This window comes from Halichoerus grypus, chromosome 13, assembly GCF_964656455.1.
Source record: "Halichoerus grypus chromosome 13, mHalGry1.hap1.1, whole genome shotgun sequence".
NCBI lineage: Eukaryota > Metazoa > Chordata > Mammalia > Carnivora > Phocidae > Halichoerus > Halichoerus grypus.
The window spans coordinates 56,659,684-56,683,575 of NC_135724.1; the positions used below are offsets into that span (position 1 = coordinate 56,659,684).

Here is a 23,892-nt window from a genome sequence, read left to right on the forward strand (position 1 = left end):
TCCTTCACACATGTGTTCAGTCTGTTGCAGAAATTTGGTCTGTGCTTCTCAGATCAAATGGAATTATCCTTTATTCAGAGGATTGTCCCCCATGGACAATGTATGTTATGAGACTTAATGTTGTTTAGCATTTAGAATCATACTTATTTCTTGAATTGGGAATAAGAATCAGCAGAAACTGCCATGCTATGGCAGTCCCAACATAATTCCACAGAGTCTGTCTATGGGGATAGTATTTTTGGTAGTTGGGAAATATTACATAAGTAATGCTGCATACCAGTTAGTTGAATTAAAATATATATTACGCACAGCTTTGTACTTGGCTTAAAAAAGTTTCCTTGACAACATCATTTAACTTCTTACTGTTCTTTTCATGTTGCTAGTATAAATACCTAATATGTTTTTGTTCAAAACATCAATTAGGCTTCAGTGTAATCTTTATTAATACAGATCTGTTATTACAAGAAGACTGCTGAGCTATGATAATTTGCACAGCAGGAACAATAAAATATCTTCTTTCTTCTTGGTTCTATCCCAGAATGCTTGGCTTTTCTGTTCTTTCACAGAGTACACCAAAGCCTTCCATGATACCTTTCCTTTACAATCATAATGAGATCTTGAAAGCATTCTTATAAGCAAAAGTGGCATTTTCTTCAAAGGTAAACAAAATGGAAGGGCCCCAAATTGCAGATAGATTCAAAAAAGACACATGTAAGTGACAGATCTCCACTTCTAATATCTTTAATTCTTTCTCTTCATGTAGCCAGAACTCCCCACTTCCTGCGGATTCAGAACGTGGAAGTCAATGCGGGCCAGTCTGCCACCTTCCAGTGCAGCGCCATCGGCCGGACCGTAGTGGGTGACCGGCTCTGGTTGCAGGTACAGTAACTCAGCATCATCGGTTCAGGGAGCGTCCAGGGACAGCAGTGCATGCCCCCTGGGGAAGGGCTCAGGGGTCCAGGTCAGTGTCGGGTTGCTGATGGATGATTGATGCCAACAGTTGTCTCCCCTCCTTTCCTTCTTTATTAATAAGTTGTGAGATCCTAAGAGTTCTAGATAATGCCTACTGTTCTTCACAGACCTTGTTCTTTTTCTTTAAATTTTTGTTTTTTTCCTTTGCTTCTGCTTAGCCATCTTGCTTTGAAGATGTGGTTGTCAAATTACTTGTAGAGCAGGATATTAAAGTACCAAATATAGAGCTCTCCCCTACTCTTCCTCTTGAGAATTGTCCAGAGCATCACACACACAGAAGACACACACACACGCGCGCGCACACGCATGCACGTATAGCCCTTTTTGTAATTTGAATTCCCACAAGAAAAAAAAAGCCTCCACTTAGAAATTAACAACACATCTTTTGAGTATTTAAGTAGACATTTTTAGTGTAATCATAATTTGTGTGTCTTGTTTTATGATGTTTCAAATTCCACCATATGTATTTTGCATGGCAAATAGTTTCATGGATGTATCCACGGTTGCCCAAGTTCTGACAGAGTGAGTGGGATTAGGTGACCTATCCCCTCTAACCGGAATGCCACCCGTTCCTTTAGGCTCTGAATTTCATCTCTGCACCCCATGGCCTTCTCCAGTTTCATTCTCCTTTCTTCCTTTTATGTATTGATCTGCAGGATGCTCACTCTTTATGGTGACTAGCGTTGATGCCCACCCACTCCTCTTTCTTTGTAGGTCTTGTAGTTAGTTTTGTTTTAGTTTGGTTAATCATGTACTTATTTCAGTTTGCTACTGAGCTGCTTCATGATTTAACCCTTTTGTGCATCTGTCCTGTTCCCCCATGACTTCCGCTTCACGCATGCTGACCTTTCCTCTGTGTATCACCTCTCCACCTCCTAGCATCCCTCCTCTTCTGTGGTGTCATGGTGACCGTGACGGTCACATTTGCGTGACACTCTATAACTTTGAAATTTCTCTTGCCTTTTCATCATCACAACTGAAATAAAAGATCGTTTTTATTCCTTCACTTCTGGGGAAAATGGAAGACAGCCAAATGTGCCATCCCAGGATTAGTCAATAATATGTTGACAACTGGGGAATACGTTCTGAAGGATTCTTAAATACTCTTGGACCTACTGCACAATTCCTCACCCTTCTACCTTGATGTCACTGTTTTCTCATTTCCTGCAGTCCCTGTGAGGACATCCCCTGGCCAGGACTGATGCAGGCACCAAATTCATCTTTATTTCTTTTTCTCTAAAAGTTTTGTACTTGCTACTGTAAGAGATTTTGCAGCCCGTGACTGCTGTGCTCAACCTTTATCTTCAGTATTTGACTTTGTTTTTTCCTTTATATCCCACTTCCCAGTTCTTTTAGAATCTTGATCTTAGAGACTGAAAATTATTTTCTTCGTTAGTGGTTGTTTGGTATTTACCTGGATCAAGATGGGCTGTGTATGGTAATTAATGAGACAGACATTTTTAATTGATATTTTCCACAATGCATTAACTACCTTTTAAAAATGACACTATCCTGTCATCTTTGATTTATCTCTAGAATTCTTAATTTTTCATGGAAAATAGTTTTGGGCTCCTGATATTTGTGTTAATGTTACTTCAGAGAACATAATATAAAGTCTGAACTCTCGCCTCAGCAGAGTCTTAGGTATTCCCAAGAATTTATAGGCAAGTTGAGGATAAAATATACTCTTTTTGTTTTTGCAAATGTCCTGGGCTTGGGATGCTCCTGGTTGAACTTCAGCATTGCCTTGGGCATTGGGGATCTTTAACTACTTCCTGCTACAAAGCAAAAGGCTTTGTTTTAAAGAGAATCAGTATATGAGACTAATGATGTACTATATGTTGGCTAATTGAATTTAAATAAAAAATATAAAAAATAAAAAATAAATAGAATCTGTTATGTCGTAGGGAGAAAGCTAGCTGCTGTTTTGAAAAACAGGTCTAAATGCAAAGTCTGAGCCCTCACCCCACTAGAATCACTTGGGGAATTTTTAAAAAATGCCTGGTCTACACCAGGATTCTTATTTTATTGGTGTGTGCAAGGTCCCACATTCAGGGCTCCCCAGATGACTCCAAGGTGCACCTGGAGTTGACAGTTACTGGTCTGAAGCAAAGCACAACACATGTCCCAATCAGGAAAGAAAAAGGCAAAACCCAAGGTATAAAGGTACCTGTATTCAGTAGCCTTGATGTGACTGTCATGTTGAATTTCCCATGTCCCCAGACTCTCTTGCTTTTGTTCTATTAGATTTGATCATTAGTGTTGATAAATTGTTTTTACAGTCCATCCATTAATGCCTTTCTTGTCTATTACCCAATCTTGTCTTGCCCTTCTTGGCATCGGTGACTACCTGTTGCCCTGCAGTTGTCCACATGGTCATATCCTGAATGGGATGATAAAAACAGAGGTGTCGTGACTTTGAAATTCTAAGTGAAACTTCGTTTTTCCTGGACCTGGCATGCCATTTGTGAATCTCCGTGATGTTAGAATAGTTTTACTGTTAAATGATTTATTTCCTCTGGTTGGGTATGCATCCTGTGGGGAAATGTTTATTTTATTAATAGCTAATGAAATAAGACTAGCATCCTTCACTTGCAAGAATTGTTTCTATTAAAATGTATTTGTACAGAGTGGCTTCTAGTAGCAGTGAGGATTTGTGGCAGGTGATGGTTTCATAGAGCCCTCCTGCCCTCTCACCTGTGCCCTGGCCTTTGCCTGAGGTCATTCTTTAGAAGTTGTGGGGAGAAGCAAACCTGGAATCATGGCCAAAGTATTTCGAGTATAGAGGTATAAATATGGGCATTTCTTCATTACTCTAAATCTATCACAGTTTCAAAACTGCTTGTCTGCATACAAAAGCACTTGCATCCTCAAAGTAATTCTGAGAACCAGGCAGAAAAATGAATGAGAAAAATATTTTTAGGCTTTTCTGTCATTCTATCTACTCAATAGTAAGTCAAGATTTAGAAATTAGTAGTACATTTTTATTTGGGGAACAGTGATGCTTTGGAGTATCATCATTTATAATAATTTGTGTTACTTGTATGACCATAGTTTGAGTTCTACCATAGGCATTTGCATGGTTTCATGGGTGTATCCCATGACCTTACACTTCCTTTATAGATGAGTTTGAGGTGCAGGATTGCTCAAGGTCACAAAGGTAAATGGCATAGCTGGGAATAGTACATTTGTATTTCCTTCACTTAACTATTCCTTGATTCCACTATCCTATAACATCTTCCTGTATTCCAATTCTGGTGAATAGGTAATATGTACTTACCACGCTGTTGGAAGAATTTGGATGTGATTGACATTACATGATTAACAACAAGGAGCCATCATAACCAAAAAAAAAAGTCCATATGTATTACATGTCCATATTGATCTACCTCTGCGAAAATGGCCAGCAGTTTGATTGTTTAAAATATAGATTAAATATGATCGCTGTCAGAGCCTTTCACAAAAACATAGCACATACAAATCTGATGACACTAATGAAGAAATGTTTATGATTAACAGATGTGTTCCATCTGCTTACATTTTCCCCGTCTCATCTGTGGGCTACAGGTTATTGTCAACATAGAATTGGTTTTTCTAGAATGCAAAACAACAGAGTAAAACACAGTCCACGAGCATGCGTTAGCATAGTAGCAAAGGACTTAAAACACCTTCCAGACAATGTATAGTAGGAAGACTGCATCTACAAAATTGTTTTCTCTTTGTAGTACAAAAGTGATGTGCAATGTTTTTGTTGAGATACTTGCTATATGCTATCAGACATACGGTCTATGCATACAGCAGGGTCTGTAACTGTGGGATACACTCAAATGAAATGCATGTGTAAAATCATTCAAGTACCCAAAATATAACAGTATTGCCTGTTATTATCAACTTTCTGATTACTGTGGAGCCTACATTTTGAAAATATCTTAGGATATGTATAGATATAAGATACAGAGAAGAGAAAATGGAATTTTAGGTGTCCTTTTCATACTTACATATTATATGCTGATGGGCAATTTCTGAGTTGTATATATTTTTACATAGTCCTAAAAATCCCTTAAGCCATGTATGATTATATTAAATTTACTGTTGTTCTTTCTTAAGTATTTTAAATTTTATTTTCCTACATATACTTGTTTCCCCTAGGAATTAACATTTATAATACCTATTTTAACTTTTCAATAAATAAAGATGATCACCAAAGCTAGTATTGATGGTCATAAATCTGAAGATGGCTTGTACACATTGTTTTCTAGGAAACATGGGCCACCTTGCACTCTTCCCCTGCATCTGTGTAGTATGGGCATTTTTGTAACTTCTGCTATTTAATTCATTTTTGATCATTGTGGAGGCTCCTCTAAATTCCTTCGTCTTCTTACTCAGTGTCTTAGTTGGTTTGGGCTACTCTAACAAACCACCACAGGGTGGGTGGTTTAAACAGTTTATGTCTCACACTTCTAGAGACTGGCATCCAAGATCAGGGTACCATCATGATAAAGTTTTTGGTGAGGGCTCTAGCTCCCTGGTTTCTAGACTGTCTTCTTACTGCATTCTCATGTGGAGAGAGAGCTCTCAGCTAGGCATCCCCTTATAAGGACACCAATTCCATCAAGAGGGATTCAGTCTGATGACCTCATCTAAACCTAATCACCTCCCAAAGGCCCCTCCTCAGTACTATCACACTGGGGATTAGGTTTGATCATACGAATTCGGGAGAGACACAAACATTCGGTCTATAGCATTTCGCTACCATCTCAAACTCAGAAGTGGGTGGGAAATGAAAGTGGTTCAGCCTCCAGGACAAATGGCAGAATCAGGGAGGCAGTTGGAGGTGCCTTTTGAACAGTAGATGAATGGCAGCTTTGCTCAAGCCAGGAATTGGCATGTGCAAGTTGGGTGAATAGTAGTTGGCCAAGGAAACCTGGAAAACAATAATTTTCTCTCCACAGATCGTAGAGACTCCTATCATTTTTCAATGGCTTACTTTTTAGAATCACAGAATTACATAATATCTGAATGTGGAATAGCCTTCAAATTGAATTCCTCTTTTTATTAATGAGAAAATGAAAGCCCAGAAAAGGTAGGAAACTTTAACACAATTGTATATTATGTATTTATTATTATATATGTTAAATACAGTTTAATTTGCTAGTGAATGTCAATTATAAATATATATTTACAAATAAGTAAATTTTGCCACATGGACATTTTTCTTCATTGAGTACTTGTCTTTCAAATAATGGTGGTCTTTAACCAAATATGCTCAGATTTACCATGAAAACATCTGTGTTAACTTTGGAACCATCATAGTATAATGTCATTGAGTTTTACTTTTTTAGCAAATGGGGCTTAGTGTTCATTAGAAGTAAGGTACGAGAATAACATTTTTAAATGATTTCATAACATGCATCTCTTCATAGAAATAGAAAAGGAAATTGGATGGTCACTATGAAGTACTCTATTAAAAATACTTGTTGCAATGTAGCAGCTAGAATAGTACCTATCATATAACAAATATTCAGTAAGTGCCTGCTCCTGGCACTTAGCTTACTGACTGCCTGAACAAATCATGTGTCTCCTCCAGGTGAGTCTCAAAGGAAGGCCCACAGTTGGACCAGGAAGCCGGCACAAAAAACAGACACAGAATGTGTCTTTCTGGGATGCTTGTTTTATGGATATGGTTCATCTCCAAGGGATGGTTTTGATGAGAGAAGGGGCATAGAGAACCTAGTAATGTCCCTTTTGCTACTTTAGAGTATGCAGCAAATACCACGCAGAGTTAGAGTAATTTTGGAAGCAAATGTGGTTAATATGTTTTCTTTTCTAAACCTTCATTTCTTGTACCTTTGCCCTAGGTATTTTTCTTCCCCTCAGTTGTAAAATTTTGTTCTCTAATTCATCCCTTAGAAAAAAATTCTTGCCACAGGACTTCAGTTAAAAGTAATAGAAATATATCTCTCAAGGATAATGTGTTTGAGTCCTCACTATGACAACAGATCTGTGTCATAGTAATTGATAGATGAACTCACCTCGCTTTTTTTTTTTTTTTTTTTTTGGTATTGAGTGTAATTCAGTATGAGCTCTTAAATTGGGAAGACTGATCTTCTAAGAATAATGTTCACTTAGTATTAAAACTTTTGTAATTGTTGGCCTAGAGATTTTTTTTTTTTCTTTTGAGAGTTTGATATATGATTCCACTTAACTGGGTATGAGTTATCCAATTGTGAAAATAGTATTTTTCACCAGTGTAATACATTTCTCATATTTCTTTTCTGAGCTAGATTTTTAGACCTTGGTGGGGCTTTTTTGAGAGAAAAAGGAAAATCTTTAGATTTTTATAACTTAAAATAGTTCTAATAAGAATAGGTCCTCTGACCTACTATATAATTTGATTTATGAATGAATAAATTATAAATTATATTGTTAGTATTTATATCACTGACTTCAACAGATGTGTTTGAAATAAAAAAATTACAACTCCATTTACCGAGCACTGCTGTGTGCTAGGTACTCTGCTAGGCTGTGTTCAGGCATTTTTTCCCTGAACTGATCCATAGGAGCACTCTCTTATATGCCCGTAGAAGAAGAAACAGGCTTGGGAAGTTTCAGTAATTTTTCCAGTAGCACATTGCTAGTAACAAGAGCTAGGATTTGAACCAGGCCATCTAACTCCAGAATGTACATCCTTAACTATAATGCCTCTTGCATGGTACAAAGACCCAGACATTTCCTTGTGGATTTACAAACATCATGTAGTAATTTACTTGATAGCTTTTATCAGAATTTAAAATTAAAATTCTATTCATGTGTGTGGATGTTGCCTTGGCGTTTTTGTTAAGGAATGTATGTGTTTGGTCAGCCTTTCTTGGTGGCTTTTAGTTTCCTTTATAGATTATGAGGGGGAAAAAAGCAGAACTGTATATCAGACCAATTTTGCTATTATATATAAAAGCCATAAAATGATTTGAAAAGAAGTAAAGTTATGGTTCCCTTGGCAAGCTTAACTTGGGTATTTTATACCATATATATTAAAGCATAAATTTAACATCACTTACCATCATAGAAAATACCAGGAATGCTCAAAGAGGACTGTCTTCAGTTGCTATAGGAACCATTTGCTCCTTAAAACTTGGAGTGGTTGAAATTACATCCATTATTGTTTTAGTCAGTTGAATATCCATATATATATATATATATATAAAATACAGTATGCACATTCAGACTGAAACCACCAAAAGCCTTCAGAGCATATACCATATGTTTTAATTTAGTATGATTTTGGATTGGCTTAATTTAAAGGTAAAGATTTATTTTACATTGACGAAACAGTATGACTCACCAAAGGAGATTCCAGGAGGCATTAATTAATAAATTTTATTTTGTGATATTACCTAACTCAGTCAAAAAAGACATAAATCACTGATGCTTCGAGAAGGATGCCCCAGGAAAAGCTGGAGCAGCAGTTGGAGAGCTTTGTCCTCTGCAGCAATCTAAAGGTCTCCGGGCCAGGATGGGAAATGGTACTTGAAAACTGTGGGTCAGGATGGTTCACTTCGGAGGCAGAAGAGAAAGGCATCAACTAGACCTCTTAAGGACTACTTACTTTGGGGCCAAGAGCCATAAATCCTTTGAAAGCAATTTTTTTTGCTGCTTTTCTCAAATTAATCAAATAGTTCATTTGTTTCTCTTGCTTCCAAGAATCCATAGCTATGTCACAAGAAGAGAAGGCAGAGGTGGCTGTGCTCTGGAATTTCTGTGATTAAGGGCTGAGAATACTAACACTCTGCCTTTCTATCTCCTTTTACTGAGTTGGGCCTTGGACTGATGGTCCTGGAGCGTTTGGACACTGTTAGGATCTCTAGTTTTGTTGTTGTTGTTGTTGTTTGTTTTTGTTTTTGTTTTCCCTCTTCTATCTCTTCTTTTTGGAAGGAGAGGAAAAAAATGGAAATGTCCTATGTGGGTGGTTTAGGTACCTACCACAGGTGGCCTTAGAAGTCCTAGAAGGTTTTCAAGTTTCATCATCAGGCATCATGTACAGAGAAAGGAGAGAAGTTTACTTAAGTCCTTCCCTGAAATGGAAAGAAAATTCGGCAACCTATGATGGGTTTTAATTTTAAAAATGTCTTTTGGACTGTAGAAGTGTGACTTCCTGCAGAGGATGGACTTTGAAATCATAAAGCAGATTGTTACTCTCTTCTGTATCCCTCCTATGTATAAGACTGCCATCCTTCATTCCCTTATGCAAAAGAAAGGGCATTGGCTCTTGTCCAAATGTAATAAGATTGTGTGTCTCTGTTAGAAGAAGTGATGTTCTCTAAGCAGAAAGGACAAGTGACTAACTAATGGATTTTCTGTTTATTCTTAAGATTTGGAAGCCCATTATTACTTTCACTCAAGAAATGTATATTATACACTTTCCATGTGCTAGGTATATTAGTTAGGCAAATGTTGCCAAAGATCTAGCCCTGGGATGTGGCTTCCCTTGGTCAAAGTGCACTTTCTCTTCTACTGGTGGTGGTACCTTTACCATATAAATGGCTTAATGCTTGCACAGGAAGTGAATGGCACCTAGACAAAATAGTTCTACAGCATTGCAATATTTCTAAGCCAGTAGTAAAATCATTTTGGGAAATAATCATGATTAAAATAGTTGTTCAGAAATACAGAATGAGCGATTCTTTTCTTAAATGCTTCCTTGAAGAAAAGTTTCTTTTCGCTTTTATTATGGAAATTGCGAATATACACAGAGGTGGAGAGATAATGGAAGAAGCTTAATATACTCAGCGTCCCAACTTCAACACCTAACAATATGTGGTCAATTGCTGCCTCTCTGTTTCCACCTGCCCCCCCCCATTGTTTTGAAGCAATCCCAGTCATCATATCATTTAACTTGTAAATGTTTCTCTAAAACAGGGGCTGGCAAACATTTTCTGTAAAGGGCCAGGTGGTAAATTTTGCAGGCCAGACGGGCTTTGTTACAACTGCACAGCTCTGCTGTTGTGGCAGGAAGGCAGCCCCAGACAACACACACATGAATGAGAGTGGCTGTTCTCAATGCAGCTTTGTGTATGGACACTGACATTTGAATTTCATGTGATTTTCATTGTCACAAAATAGTATTCCTGCTTTGTTTTTTTAATCATTAAAAATGTACAAACAGTTCTCAGCTTTCGAGCTGTACAAAACAGGTGACTGTACAAAACAGGAGCCTCCGACTCCTGCTCTAAAAGATAAGAGCCCTTAAAGTAATAATAATAAACACTGTGCATGACCTAGAAAAATAGTCAGTGTTCAGATTTCCTTGACTGTCTAATAACCTTATTTCTTTTAGCCATTTGTTTGCATTGTGATAGCAGTGAAGTTGACATTTTGCAACTAGACAATGAGTGTCTTAAGTCCTTTTTATCTTAAGGTTCTTCATCCATTCCCCTCCCCCCTTTTGGGGTGGTGGTGGTTGTTGCTGGAACTACGTTTTTCTTGTATTTCCCATATTTTGAGTTTTGCTTGTTGCCCTCCAGGAGTGTCATTTAATGTGTTCTTTTGACTATTGTGTTTCTTGCAAATTATGTTCCTTTTTGTGATGTTATCCACCACTTATGACCACTCCTACATTCATTAATTCATTAAGGGTTGCAGAATGGCTCCATGATATCAGTCCTTCTTGGTTTAGTAGCTAGAATACATCCAAAAAGAAAAGCTCTCCCATATCAAATATTGAGTTACCCTAATATGGAAATAATAAAGGGAAGATGGTATAAATGCTTGATACTTTGTCTTTTTCAGCACGTTTTCAGAAATAATGAGGTAGTTCACTGGCATCACCTAGAAGTGACCAAGGGGTTATTAGTATTATTGTTATTGTCGCCAGCATCTTGGTCATCATCATCACCACATTGTCGTCATTGTCATTGTCATCAACTTGCAGATTTAAACATATTTGATGTGTTTTGACCCATCACACTTATTATCTTTATTGCCATTCATATAAATGGGGCTTACTCAGGTGGGTGACCCCTGTCCTGGGCCATGTTAGATGGCTTTCTTACTTTCTGGTGTGACAATGTATTCCAGGCTTATATTTTACATTTTCCACCTTGATGATCTAGAGGCAACCATTTCCCCAGGGAGCCCTGGTTCTTGTATAGTGGGAACTGGTCATTAGAAATTACAGTCTGGGGGTGCCTGGGTGGCTCAGTTGTTAAGCGTCTGCCTTTGGCTCAGGTCATGATCCTGGGGTCCTGGGATCGAGCCCCGCATCAGGCTCCCTGCCTGGCGGGAAGCCTGCTTCTCCCTCTCCCACTCCCCCTTCTTGTATTCCCTCTCTCGCTGTGTCTCTCTCTGTCAAATAAATAAATAAAATCTTAAAAAAAAAAAAAATTACAGTCTGAGCATAAGAGGTACTCATTACTACATTCTTTTGTCTCTGGATTCCCATTGGGCAGAGCTAGGATATATATGTATGCCCACATACACACATTTAAAAACATGTCCTGAGATTGTACTGATAATTTCAATTGAAATTCAGAACTACTAGGCTTTTAGCCTCCTTTATCTTGCATCTTTAGCTCATTCAGCTATGTTTTCAGGACGAATTGTGTACTTTAAGGCATATTGATTGGGAAATAGTGATGTTCTTAGCCAGCCATGTTGAAGACTAGCCCCGTTTTTTAGATCATGAACAATTATGCAGGCACTGCCGTCTTCTTCATATGAGAGAGCCATTACTACAGTTTGGAAGGAGACAGGGTCGATTCCTTGCCTTGCAAACTCAAACCTTTAAACTAATGGGAAATGTCAGTCCCTGAGTTTCCTGTGGCTGAGTTAATCTAGTCAACAGTAGGATATTTGATTTTAAGACTATAGAACTTCTAATTTCATTGGTTTCTAACTACTGCGTTTATTGTGTACATCCTCTATTATTTGGATGAATGTCTCTGTAAAATTAAAACAAAGGTTGGTTAAATAACATTATTCAAATATTACAAATATATAATGAAATGGACTACGTCTAAATATCAGCATGAGATTCTAAATTTCCATAATCAAATTTTTACTTGAGAATACCTATAAGACTATTATATGTTCAGAGAATATGCAGCTTTGGATATCTGCATGTTACTTTGGCTATCTGTATATTTTTTAGCCAGTTTAAGTATACATGTCAGTGTATATTCAGAGTATATGGTAATATAAGTAAGAACTTCTAGTAAATATTTGGGTTGGTAAATATTTGGTAAATATTTGGGTTGGCTTGGTTATGGCCTAGAAATCAAAGGTCAACAGTATCTTAGTTATTAAAATAAATAAATAAATGGATAGATAAAGTCTCCAGAAGGTAGAAATGTTGGGGTATTTGATTATTACTGGATTTAGATTATGTAAATGTTTTCAACATGTTTACTCCAGGCCTTGCTGATATTATTGTGATCCCAGTGGTGAGAATTTCAGTCAGTGTCATCCAAATGAGTGCATGTGCAAGTGGGATAACACAGACTGTTTTCCCTATTGAATAAATGAAGGTGCAGCTCATCCCCAGATATATGGCTCAGGAAGGGTGACTGGCCAGTATCTTCTCCAGGCTTGTGTACTCAGAGCAGCTTCAAAATGCCCAGGATTGACTGATTTGATCCAAGTGCTGCTAACATCCCAGACCTCAATTTCTTTCAATCATTGCTCTGATTATGGTGAAACTATTCCCGAAAGACTTAATATGTATCTTTTTGGTGGTAAATTACTGCTCATTTAGAAGTCCTTTGCATAAAGGACTTTGCAGTCCTTTGCAGTCAGTCCCTTGCATAAAGAAGATTGTAAGTCTAATTTAAAGGACTATCAGTACCTTTTTTCCTAGCATGCTCAAATTGAAATACATGCATGTTTAAAGATACTCTTGGTTTTATACAAAGCCGTATTTAACCCACTAAGATCCTTTCCTCTCAGACATGGCCATTATGGTTGTTTCATTAAGTTAACAAAGATAGGTCAACAATTTCTTTAACAACCCTGGTCATTCAGGTGCCAGGTTCTGCCTCAGGTATGGGTTTTTGTTTCTGACAGGCATGTCCTGGGCTCTCTTTCACCGTGAACTCTGATATTCTAAAGAACAATCTGGATACCCATCCTTGGAGATGCCACATTGTCCTGCTGTAAGGCTTTTGGGAGGGCTTGCCTTGGCAGGGCTGCCTCTCCCTAACTCTGTGAGAATTTAGAGGAAAACCAGCTGACAAATTCACTGTCTCTACCTAGTGTACATTTTCATTGTTTCATTTTGCCAGAATAACAGAAAGTATCCCATAGGCTCTGAGATGCTCAGCAGAACTGGAGGTTCTGAACACATTGTCCTATCTGTCACCTCTGTCGTGGGGAAAGACAGGGAAAAGGATCACATGCTTTTCACGCCTCCCTGAATCAGAGAAAAGGGGCCGCTATTCCCCATATTTCCCTGTTTAATTCTGACCTGAGGAAGCCTATCTATGGACCAAAAGGCATTAAAAATCAACTTGTTCACTCACCCATTCAATGCCTAAATCCCTTTAATGTTGCCCCCAACCTTTCCTTGGGTGTGGCAGGCATGGTTTTTGTGCTAGGGATATTATAGCAATTAAAAACCTGGCAAAGATCCCTGCCTCTGTGGGACTTGTATTCTGGTAGGGGGTGAAGAGAATGATTCTTGCCTCTTTGGGACTTGTATTCTGGTAGGGGGTGAAGACAATGATCCTTGCCTCCTTGGGACTTGTATTCTAGTAGGGGGTGAAGAGAATGATCCCTGCCTCTATGGGACTTATATTCTACTGGGGAGAGATAGACAGTGACCCTAATAATAAGCTTTGTGGTATGTTAGCAAGTTCTCAGTAGCATTAATAGCAGTAGCTAGGCAGGACACAGGGCATCAGCAGGGCCATGCAGGAGAGGTTTCAGTTTTAAATCTGGGGACTGGGTAGGATTCCTTGAGAATATATTTGAGCAGGACTGGCAGGAGATGAAGGCATGGGCGGTGGGGATAAGTCAGGGAGGGCCTCTAGGAGGAGGAAAGGAAAGACCTCGAGGGTAGCGTGCCTGGGTGAGAAAGTGACAGCATGGAGCCCGGTGTGGCTGGAGCCCAGGCATCCCACAGACTTATGGGGTCACGGCAGAGTAGGCGGGGGTGGGTGGGACTCGTTGTGTACATTCTTGCAGGTCACTCTTATTCCAAAATCTAAAAATGGAAGTTCTCCATATCTAATCTCACTTTTGTAATTTGTTTGGTGACAACACTTGACCTGAAACTTTTTATGGCCTGTTTTTCCTCCTTAGAGTCATAGTCACATGTTTTGATACAGAAATATCAATATCCTTGGTGATAGGGTGCTGACCCAGACTTTCCTGGGGTATCACGTAATATGCAGTATAGAAACCTTTTTAAAATTAAAAATAGGGGCGTCTGGGTGGCTCAGTCGTTAAGCATCTGCCTTCAGCTCAGGTCATGATCCCAGGGTCCTGGGATTGAGCCCAGTATCAGGCTCCCTGCCTGGTGGGAAGCCTGCTTCTCCCTCTCCCACTCCCCCTGCTTGTGTTCCCTCTCTCGCTGTCTCTCTCTGTCAAATAAGTAAATAAAATCTTCAAGAAAAAAAGAAGTAAAATTAACAGTAAATCTGAATTCTGAACCACAGTTTACCCGAAGAGTTTCCGATAACTGATAGAGCCCATGGCCATGACATGCAAATGTAGTTCCTATTTTACATGTCCGGTCTTTCAATTTTGGAAGATGATTGTCCTCTGTCTCTTAAGTCATCTGTTTCCAGGTGTTTACCAGCTCTTTACCTGTAGAGATGAGTGCTGCATGTTCACATTGAGGTCCTCTTCTCGTTCCTCTGAACAAACCTATTACTCATATGTTCCTCGGAAAACAGGGGCCCCCGGAACAGAATGCCTTCATCTGGGTGTGTCTCTTGGCACTGCCTCTCCGGATACTTTATTTCTATTAATACAACTGAAAATTGAATTAGGTTTGATAAAAATCCACTTCACAATCTTTATATACCTTTAAGTGATGAAGGTGGTTCTAAGTCATGTCTCCAATGATCCCCTTATAAAGTCCAGGGAATACAGGATTGATTTACATTTATCTTGATTGATATTTATCTTGTTAATTTAAATTCATTGTTAGGCTTTGCAAATATCTTTTTTTCTTTTATCCCAGGTTAGTTGTCACCTGTACATGTGACAAACACAACTATGACTCTGTCAACGACATTAATAGACATATTGGAGGAGTCAAGGACATAACCTTTGCCAGGGCTTCAGAAACATGCTTCAGCATCCATGCTGACAAGTAGCCATAGACTCTGGTCATTCACAGGCTTCTAGTCTGCCCAGCCCTCCTGGCATGTGTCCCATATTGCTCTCCTCTTGTCCACGGAGATGTCACAGGCGATGCTGCCTGGTGCCCTGCCAGCATCTGTAAACACTCCAACCTCCTCCTTTCTAACAACCCAAGAAATCGGATTTGACACTAACAAGGTGAAGAGTGAACTCTCTCCTCCTCTGTCCAGCCCCCGTTATCTGAGGACATCCTCTCATGTGTCCTCCATCAACCCAGTTGTGGATTGCTTCTTTGTGCATGTTATCAGTCACTGAGCTAATACAGAACCTAATGTCACTGTTGGACCTGATGGGTTTTTTTCAGCTTCAGGAAACAAGGAGACTATTATTAAAGTATCAATGTCAGAATTTCAAAGGAGATGAATCAACATTGTCCAAGAAGTGGGTCTTTCCTCCCTGTGAGTTATGACTTTCTCTCAAGTTTGGGCCTTTGGTCTGCTCTCATCTCTGTGTCTCTGCCTGCCTCTGTCCTTGCCATCTTTGAGCCCTTCCTCTGCCATGCTCCCTCTCTCTTCTGTCGCCTCACCCGACTTCTCTCCACTCCTTTTTGACTTTCTGTCATTGTGCTACAGCAGGCCTCCCTTATTCGCGGTGTCAGTTACCCGCGGCCAACCACAGTCCCGAAGCAGATGGTCCTCCTTCCGACATATACTCAGGTCAATAGCAGCCTAATGCTGAGTCACATGCCCAAGTCACTGCCCTCCCTCCATCCCATCATGTAGGCAATTTCTCATCTCACAGCATTACTAGAAGGGTGAGTACAACACAGTATTAGAGAGAGAGACCACATTCACATAACTTTTACTACAGTATATTGCTATAATTGTGCTGTGTTATTAGTCATTGTTGTTAATCTCTTACTGTGCCTCATTTATAAATCAAACTCTATTATAGGTATGTATGTATGTGTAGAAGAAAACAAAGTATATTTAGGGTTCAGTACTATCTGTGGTTTCAGGCCTGGGGTCTTGGAACACACTCCCAGCAGATAATGGGGGACAACCTAATTACCCCCTTTTCTCCTTTGACTCTTTTCCCTCTTTCTTTTATTCTTTCAGTCTTCACACCTTTTTCTCCTGTTGTTCTCCTGCCTTGTTTAGACTTTTGTATTTTGTTCTCTGCTCATTTGGTTCACATTGTGTACACCTCAATGTTCTCCAGTCTTTAGGCAACTGTTATACTTGCATTTTCAAAGTGGGATTTTTCTGCCTGTATAAAATTACTGGTGATGCCACAAATTTAAATGATATGCATCAACCTGAGTGATTTATCTTCTAGATATTTAAATATTGCCATGCGTCCCTAATTCTAAATATACATGTTAGTAGTGCTGCATGCTCTTCAGTTAAATTATCTTAAGCATACTTAATCTTATTTAGTTTGGTTTATCTATTCCATTTTTAGAAATAGCCACTTCTTGATATTGAAGATGTGAATTTCAAGGAATATCCTTGTCTTATGGGAATATCCTTGTCTTATGAAGCTGAAAAAAACCCATCAGGTCCAACAGTGACTTTAGGTTCTGTATTAGCTCAGTGACTGATAACATGCACAAAGAAGCAATCCACAACTGGGTAGATGGAGGACACATGAGAGGATGTCCTCAGATAACGGGGGCTGGACAGAGGAGGAGAGAGTTCACTCTTCACCTTGTTAGTGTCAAATCCGATTTCTTGGGTTGTTAGAAAGGAGGAGGTTGGAGTGTTTACAGATGCTGGCAGGGCACCAGGCAGCATCGCCTGTGACATCTCCGTGGACAAGAGGAGAGCAATATGGGACACATGCCAGGAGGGCTGGGCAGACTAGAAGCCTGTGAATGACCAGAGTCTTATATTCTGCATCTCAGAATATTACAGGGATTTATCATTCTTGAAAATATTAAAAATGGGATGCATTTTAATTTTAAATTTCTATCTAGTAGGAGAATAACTGAATTTGTACTATGGAAGCCATGCAGTACCACAAAAATAAATATAATTTTTTCCTGTATATTTGCTCTTTTACCCAAGATAAGCTGAGGGGTTCCCCCCGCTTTTTTGGAAATACTGTAAAAAAATCAGTGATTCAGGCCAATTCTCTGTCCTATTTGATCTCTTTGTAATATCTGAAAGGAGTTGGAAAACAACTTGATTTTAGGAGCCATCTGAACTCTTGTTAAAAAACAATTCTTATAAATAGATAATTAACTCCCTCTTTTTTTTTTTTAATTTTACTTATTTATTTGAGAGAAAGAGAATGAGAGACAGAGAGCATGAGAGGGAGAAGGGTCAGAAGGAGAAGCAGACTCCTTGATGGGCAGGGAGCCCGATGCGGGGCTCGATCCTGGGACACCAGGATCATGACCTGAACTGAAGGCAGTGGCTTAACCAACTGAGCCACCCAGGCGCCCCAATAATTAACTCTCTTTAAAGTCTTTTATGTTGTCCATAAAAAAAAACCTTAAAATTTTTCATTCCCTTTAAACCAACAATTTTAGGCATAGGGATTGTCCTAACATCATTTATAATAGTGAAGCATGTAAATAATTTCAATATATAGTGATAAAGAAATATACACATAAATAATGGCTATAGCTATAAAATGGGAAACATTAAAAAGCATGTTTTTGGAACCATCTAAAAGTATAAAAAGTCTGTAGATATCACAGAGATACGACCACCATTTCAAATTTAATTTAAATGAAAATAATGCATTAGAAAAAAGTAAACTAAAATACCTTAAAATATTTACAATATTTATCTTTAAGTAATTGGATTATGTATAGTTTTTTAAATACCTACATTTTTTATTTTTTATATTTAAAAAAAGTTTCTACAGTAAACATTAGATTTCAAAAATCCATTTCTCTTTTTATTGTCCTTAAGAATATATTTTGTGTGGGTCTGCCCTGTGCCGGATGTATCTGGTGGTTCGTAGACATCTACGATGCTCTGCCATCTGGATTGTGTGTTGGCTCCACCCCACCCAGCTGAATAAAGCCTTCCTCTCTTGCTTTCTTCTTCTGCCCCTGCTTGGACATATCAGGTCTGCTTTGCATCTCTCCTACTATTCTCCATTCAACTCACCAAGTACATTTTACCTATTTTTTGCTATCATTTTTAACCTGCATTCCAGATTATTCTAGGGCAGTCTTCAAATAAAGGTGCAAAAGCTAGAGTTTATGCTGTTGATCTGTAGTAATGAGTGATGACTTAATATGCATAACATGAAGTTTACCATCCTGACCATGTTCAAGAGCACAATTCACTGGTTAAGTACATTCACAATGTTATGTAACCATTACCACTATTTATTCCAAAACTTTTCTATTACCTGAAACAAAATCCATTAAGAAGTAACTCCCATTCCCTCTCTCACCACCCCTGGTAACCTTCATTCTACTTTTTGTCTCTATGAATTTGCTCATTCTAGATTCCTCATATAAGTGGAATCATACCATAGTTGTCCATAGTGACTAGTTTATTTCACCTAACATAATGTGGTCAAGGTTTATCCATGTTGTGGCAAGTGTCTGAACTTCCTTCCTTTTTAAGGCTAAATGATATCCATTGCCTGTAGAGGCCACCTTTTGTTTATCCATTCATCCATCAATTTACATTTAGGTTGTTGTCCACCTTTTGGCTATTGTGAATGATGCTGCTGTGAACATTGGCATATAAGTATGTGTTTGAGTACCTATTTTCAATTCTTTTGGGCTATATCTAGGAGTAGAATTACTGAGTAATATGATAATTCTGCTTAACTTTTTGAGGTCCTGCCAGACTATTTTCCACCATGCCTGCATCATTTTATAATCCCACCAGCGATGCACAGGGTTCCCGTTTCTCTACATCTTTGGCAACTTGTTATTTTTAATTTTTAATTTTTTTTGGATGATAGCCATCCTGCTGGATGTAAAGTGGTATTTCACTGTGGTTTTGATATGCATTTCCCTATTGACCAATGATGTTGAGCATCTTTTCATATACTCATCAGCCATCTGTATATCTTTTTTGGGGGAAATGTCTTTTTAATTTCTTTGCCCATTTAAAAAAAATAGAGTATAGTTGACACATGTTACATTAGTTCCAGGTGTACAACATAGTGATTCAACTTCTCTATACGTTATGCTGTGCTCACAAGTGTACCTACCATCTGTCACCATCCAACACTATTCCAATATCATTGACTGTATTATCTATGCTGTGCCCTTTATTCCCATGACTTACTCATTCCATAACTGGAAGGCTGTATCTCCCACTCCCCTTCACCCATTTTGCCCCTCTCCCTACCTCCTTCCCTCTGACAGGCGTCATTTTGTTCTCTGTATTTACGGGTCTGAGCGTCTGATTCTGCCGTTTGTTTGTTTATTCATTGTTTTGTTTTTTAGATTCCACATATGAGTGCAATCGTATGGTATTTGTCTTTTTCTGTCTGACTTATTTCACTTAGTGTAATGTCCTCTAGGTCCATCCATGTTGTCACAAATCCTTTGCCCATTTTTAAATTGGATTGTTTGTTTCTTGTTGTTGCTTTGGTTGAAGGACTTCTTTATATATTCAAGATCTTAATCCCTATCAGATATATGATTTGTGAATATTTCTCCCACTCTGTATTGTTTTAATCTCCTTTGATGTACAGTTTTTAATTTTGATAGTCTAGTTTATTTTTTTCTTTTGTTGCCTGTGATTTTGGTATTTCATTGAAGAAATCAGTTCTGAATCTAACATCATGAAGATTTTCTCCTGTGTTTTTCTTCTAAGGTACTTATAGTTTTAGATCTTAATTTTAGATATTTGATCTATTTTGAGTTAATTTTTGTATGCAGTGAAAGATAAGGGTCCAACTTTATTCTTTTGCCTGGATATCCATTTTTCCCAACACCAATTGCTGAAAAGATTGTTATTTCCCCATTGAGTGGTCTGGGCACCCTTGTCGAAAATCCATTGACCATGTATGTAAGGGTTTGTTTCTGGGCTATCTACTCGATTCCATTGGTCTGTGTCTGTCCTTATGCTAGTGCCACACTGTACTTTTGATTACTGTAGCTTTGTAGCAAGTTTTGAAGTTGAGAGGTTTGAGTCTTTCAACTTTGTTCTTTTCTTTTGTCTACAGTCATGACCTGTGAATAGAACTTTTGCTAGCCCTTAAGACCTAAACCTGTCTTAAAGATTTGCTTGTAGCTCTGACAAATCAGGATTCAGGACTACTGTATATCTTTGAAAAACCATAGACTTTTTCGTTATCCTGATGGTCTCTGTATTAGTGTCCTATTGCTTCTTTAACAAATTACCAAAGACGTAATGGCTTTATTATCTTGTAGTTTTAGAGGTCAGAAGTCCTCATATAAGGTGATGGCAAGGCTGGTCCCTCCTGGAAGGTGTAGGGGAGAATCTGTTCCTTACCTTTTGTAGCTTGTTAGAGACCTGCTTCATTTCTTGGCTCATGATCCCTTCCTCCATTTTAAAACCCACATCATTCCAGCCTTTGGTTCTGTGGTCACATTTCCTTCTTCTGCATTTGACCCTCCTACCTTCCTCCTACCTTGTAATTACATTGGGCCCATCTGGATAATTTAGTATTCAGGGATACTGGATAATTGTCTCATCTCCAGATTCTTATTTTAATCACATCTGCAAACTTCCTTTTGCTATGCATAAGGAGTATATTCACAAGTTCTGGGAACTAGGCAGTAGACATCTCTGAGGACTGTTTTTCTGCCTACCCCAATCATGATGAGTGGGCAGTGTTGCTGAATGAGGGACATGCAGAATCTCTAAAATATCTTTATTTTCCGTATTGGTCTCCCTTGTAAGTAAAGGCTAATTATCCAGTTTTAGGACCTGGAGTATAAATCTATTAATTTAGCAACTTCATATTTCTGTTCTACCTATGGAACATTTTTTCTGCAGGCCTATGATTTTTAGAGTCAGCAAATATTTATTGAGTTTTATTTCTTGTGCACCCATGTACACCAAATGAATAAGATCTGTTTCTTAACTTGAAGACATTCTAGTCTGCTACAAAAGGAGGGTGTTACTGCAGTATAATACACTTTTTATCCATTTTAATTCCTAAATATCTTTAGAATCCTAAATATTTTTAGAATCCTCTCCTCCCTCTCTCTCATCCCTCTTTGTGTCACTTGTTGATTTCTTAAAAAAAAATTACCAATTTCCCTTGACATCAGTTGGGATCCCACATTTTTTCCTTCAGTCTGTTACTGTACCCATAGATATGTTCATGTCACCCCTTTACCTAAAATCCGTCCATTCCTGGCATCAAGATAAACTATAATCCCCAATATGCCATATTGTGATTATCCTTCTAGCCTCATCACCTGCCTATCCAGACGCGCTTCGTTCTAGCTGCATGGAATCAGTTGTATTTCCTGTATCGTTCCATGCTGTCTTGGCTCTTGACTTTTGCAAAGGTCTTCTCACTCACTGGGCTCCATTTCTCCTCCTTCCCTGTCTGAGAAACTCCTGTGCATCCTCCAGCCTGGCCTCAAGTAGTGCTTTCTAGAAAGCCAGCCCAACCCTCACACCCTTCTCCAGTGTGGTCCCCTTTTCCTGGGCTTGCTGTGTTATGCAGTTTATTGCTTTGTACTATAATCACTGCCTTACTTGGCTGTTTTTCCTCACCAGACTTTAAGTTCAGTTAGGTAAAGGATTGTTCTTTTAACTCCATTCTCCCTGTATATGATACAGTGTCTGCCTCATAAGAGATTTTTACAAAGTGTTCATTAAATGAATGCTTGGATCCACATACCTTTGAATGATTTAATACAAAATGACCTGCAGACTTGAACGTTCAAGATCTATGATTTGGTATGGGTCCTAAGCTAAAATGATCATTCGTTAGCACTTGGTTTCTCTTTCGTATGCACTACTTTTCTTGAAGAAACTGAATCTAACTTTCTGTGTGACTCAGTACATGGGATTCAAAAAGAAAGCCCCAGCCCTGAGAGTTGATGTACTGGAGTCCTGTAGAGTTGTTAGCTTGAAGCTGTTTATTTTAAAGAATAAATCTGTGGCATGGAGACATCAACTATGAAGTAATACTCCTCTCAACATATGTATAAATCCAAAACAGAGGTTTTCTCAAACTTGAGAGCCCTCACTGCAGCCTTGAATTGTTTTGAGTGATCAATAACCGCATACTTCCAAATTCTTTTGAATGAACATTCTTTTGAAGTAGGCGAATTCTAGCAGGTAAGATACTATGGGATTACTATAGAAGCATATTCTTACAGGATTCATGCCACAAGTGAGTAAATAAATAAGTAGGTAGCCTTTTTTTGTTGCTGTTATTAATAAAACAAATACTTACAGATATGAAATCTGCCTTTCTTTAGGGCTTAATTTTTTTTCAAACTTGGAGATTAGATTTGTTTTGTTTTTAGTTTGGAAAAAGACAGACTGCATTTTATAGCGTTAGTAGATCTGAGGTTACTCCTAGAGGTAGAATTGGATTGTTTATTTATTTGTGAGAAAGGATGGGAGACTGAATGTGTGGACTACAGAGAGGAATGCTGTCCCCCGTTGAATTAATTAATGATGCCAGACTGATTCTATTTTGTTTCACTTTCCTAAGTCCTTGGTGTGCTCTGTCAGACCAAATTTGGGGGATTTAGTAAAAACCAGGACAGACATAAGACATGGAAGTTATCTATGGAACTTCATGCTCTGATTTATAACTTCTTAAGCTATTAACAAAGCCGCTGTGACAGATAACACTGAAGGTGATGTTGGTGGAACTCTTCTTCCCCACTCCTGATGTTTCCTTCCCTGTGGCAGGAACTGTACCAGTGCAGCACTCTGATGCCTTTTCTCTGCCCAAGCGGGAGCTGCCTGGGAAGGAAGCTGGGAGCATGCACAGCCCAGCCCCTTCTTTGGGAGCTAACCCCCTATAGGAGCCCTGTTCTTCCATCCTGTGAGTTTTACAGCAGCACCCAACATGTGGGAGGCCTTTGTGCTTTTCTAAGATGGCCTGTGGCCGGGTGGGTGAGTCTGTTTAATTCTGTGCTTCAGTGTTAGCAAGCCCATTGTTACTGCACCTCAGCCATATTCTGTAATACCAGGTTCACAGGTAATAAAAGTGGTACTTTGACAGCCTGTCCGCCTTTCTCCTTGACTTCATCACTCAGCTGGTCCGGAATTTGGGTGGGGATGTGTGGTGCCAGTCAGTAAGCCAGTGTCTTTGTATATATCTTTAAATTCTCACAACTGCCCTGCAAGTGAGTCATATCATCTTGTTGCAGATGAGGGAAGGGAGGCTCTAGGAAGGTAAATCACTTTGAAGTTAGCTTTGGCACCCTGGTCAGTTTAACTTGAAACCTATGCCCGTTAGGGCATACTGCAAAGAAAAAAAATCATGGATAAAAGCTTTTAAACGACTTTGCATAATATAAATCACCGAGTAATATAGATGAGTTTTATTATGTGTAGCTTAGCTTTGCACAGTGGCAGTATCGTAGCCAATGAGGTTTATCCGAGGCGCGATTATTGCTATTATGTGTAGCTTAGCATTTTCATACTCATACATAAAAACACTTTAATATTGCCTGCAAGTCCCGGA

General features: G+C 38.7%; 1 protein-coding gene and 1 pseudogene across 1 annotated transcript in view; both read left to right on the forward strand.

Annotated features, from left to right (window-relative positions):
* PTPRM (protein tyrosine phosphatase receptor type M) overlaps positions 1-23,892 on the forward strand; it is a 777,319-nt gene that overhangs the window by 350,855 nt on the left and 402,572 nt on the right. The window contains exon 5 of the mRNA XM_036100805.2: positions 764-879. Coding sequence (XP_035956698.2) covers positions 764-879 — 116 coding nt within the window. The remainder of the gene's footprint in view (positions 1-763; positions 880-23,892) is intronic.
* Positions 23,766-23,828, forward strand: LOC118541295 (U4 spliceosomal RNA; annotated as a pseudogene).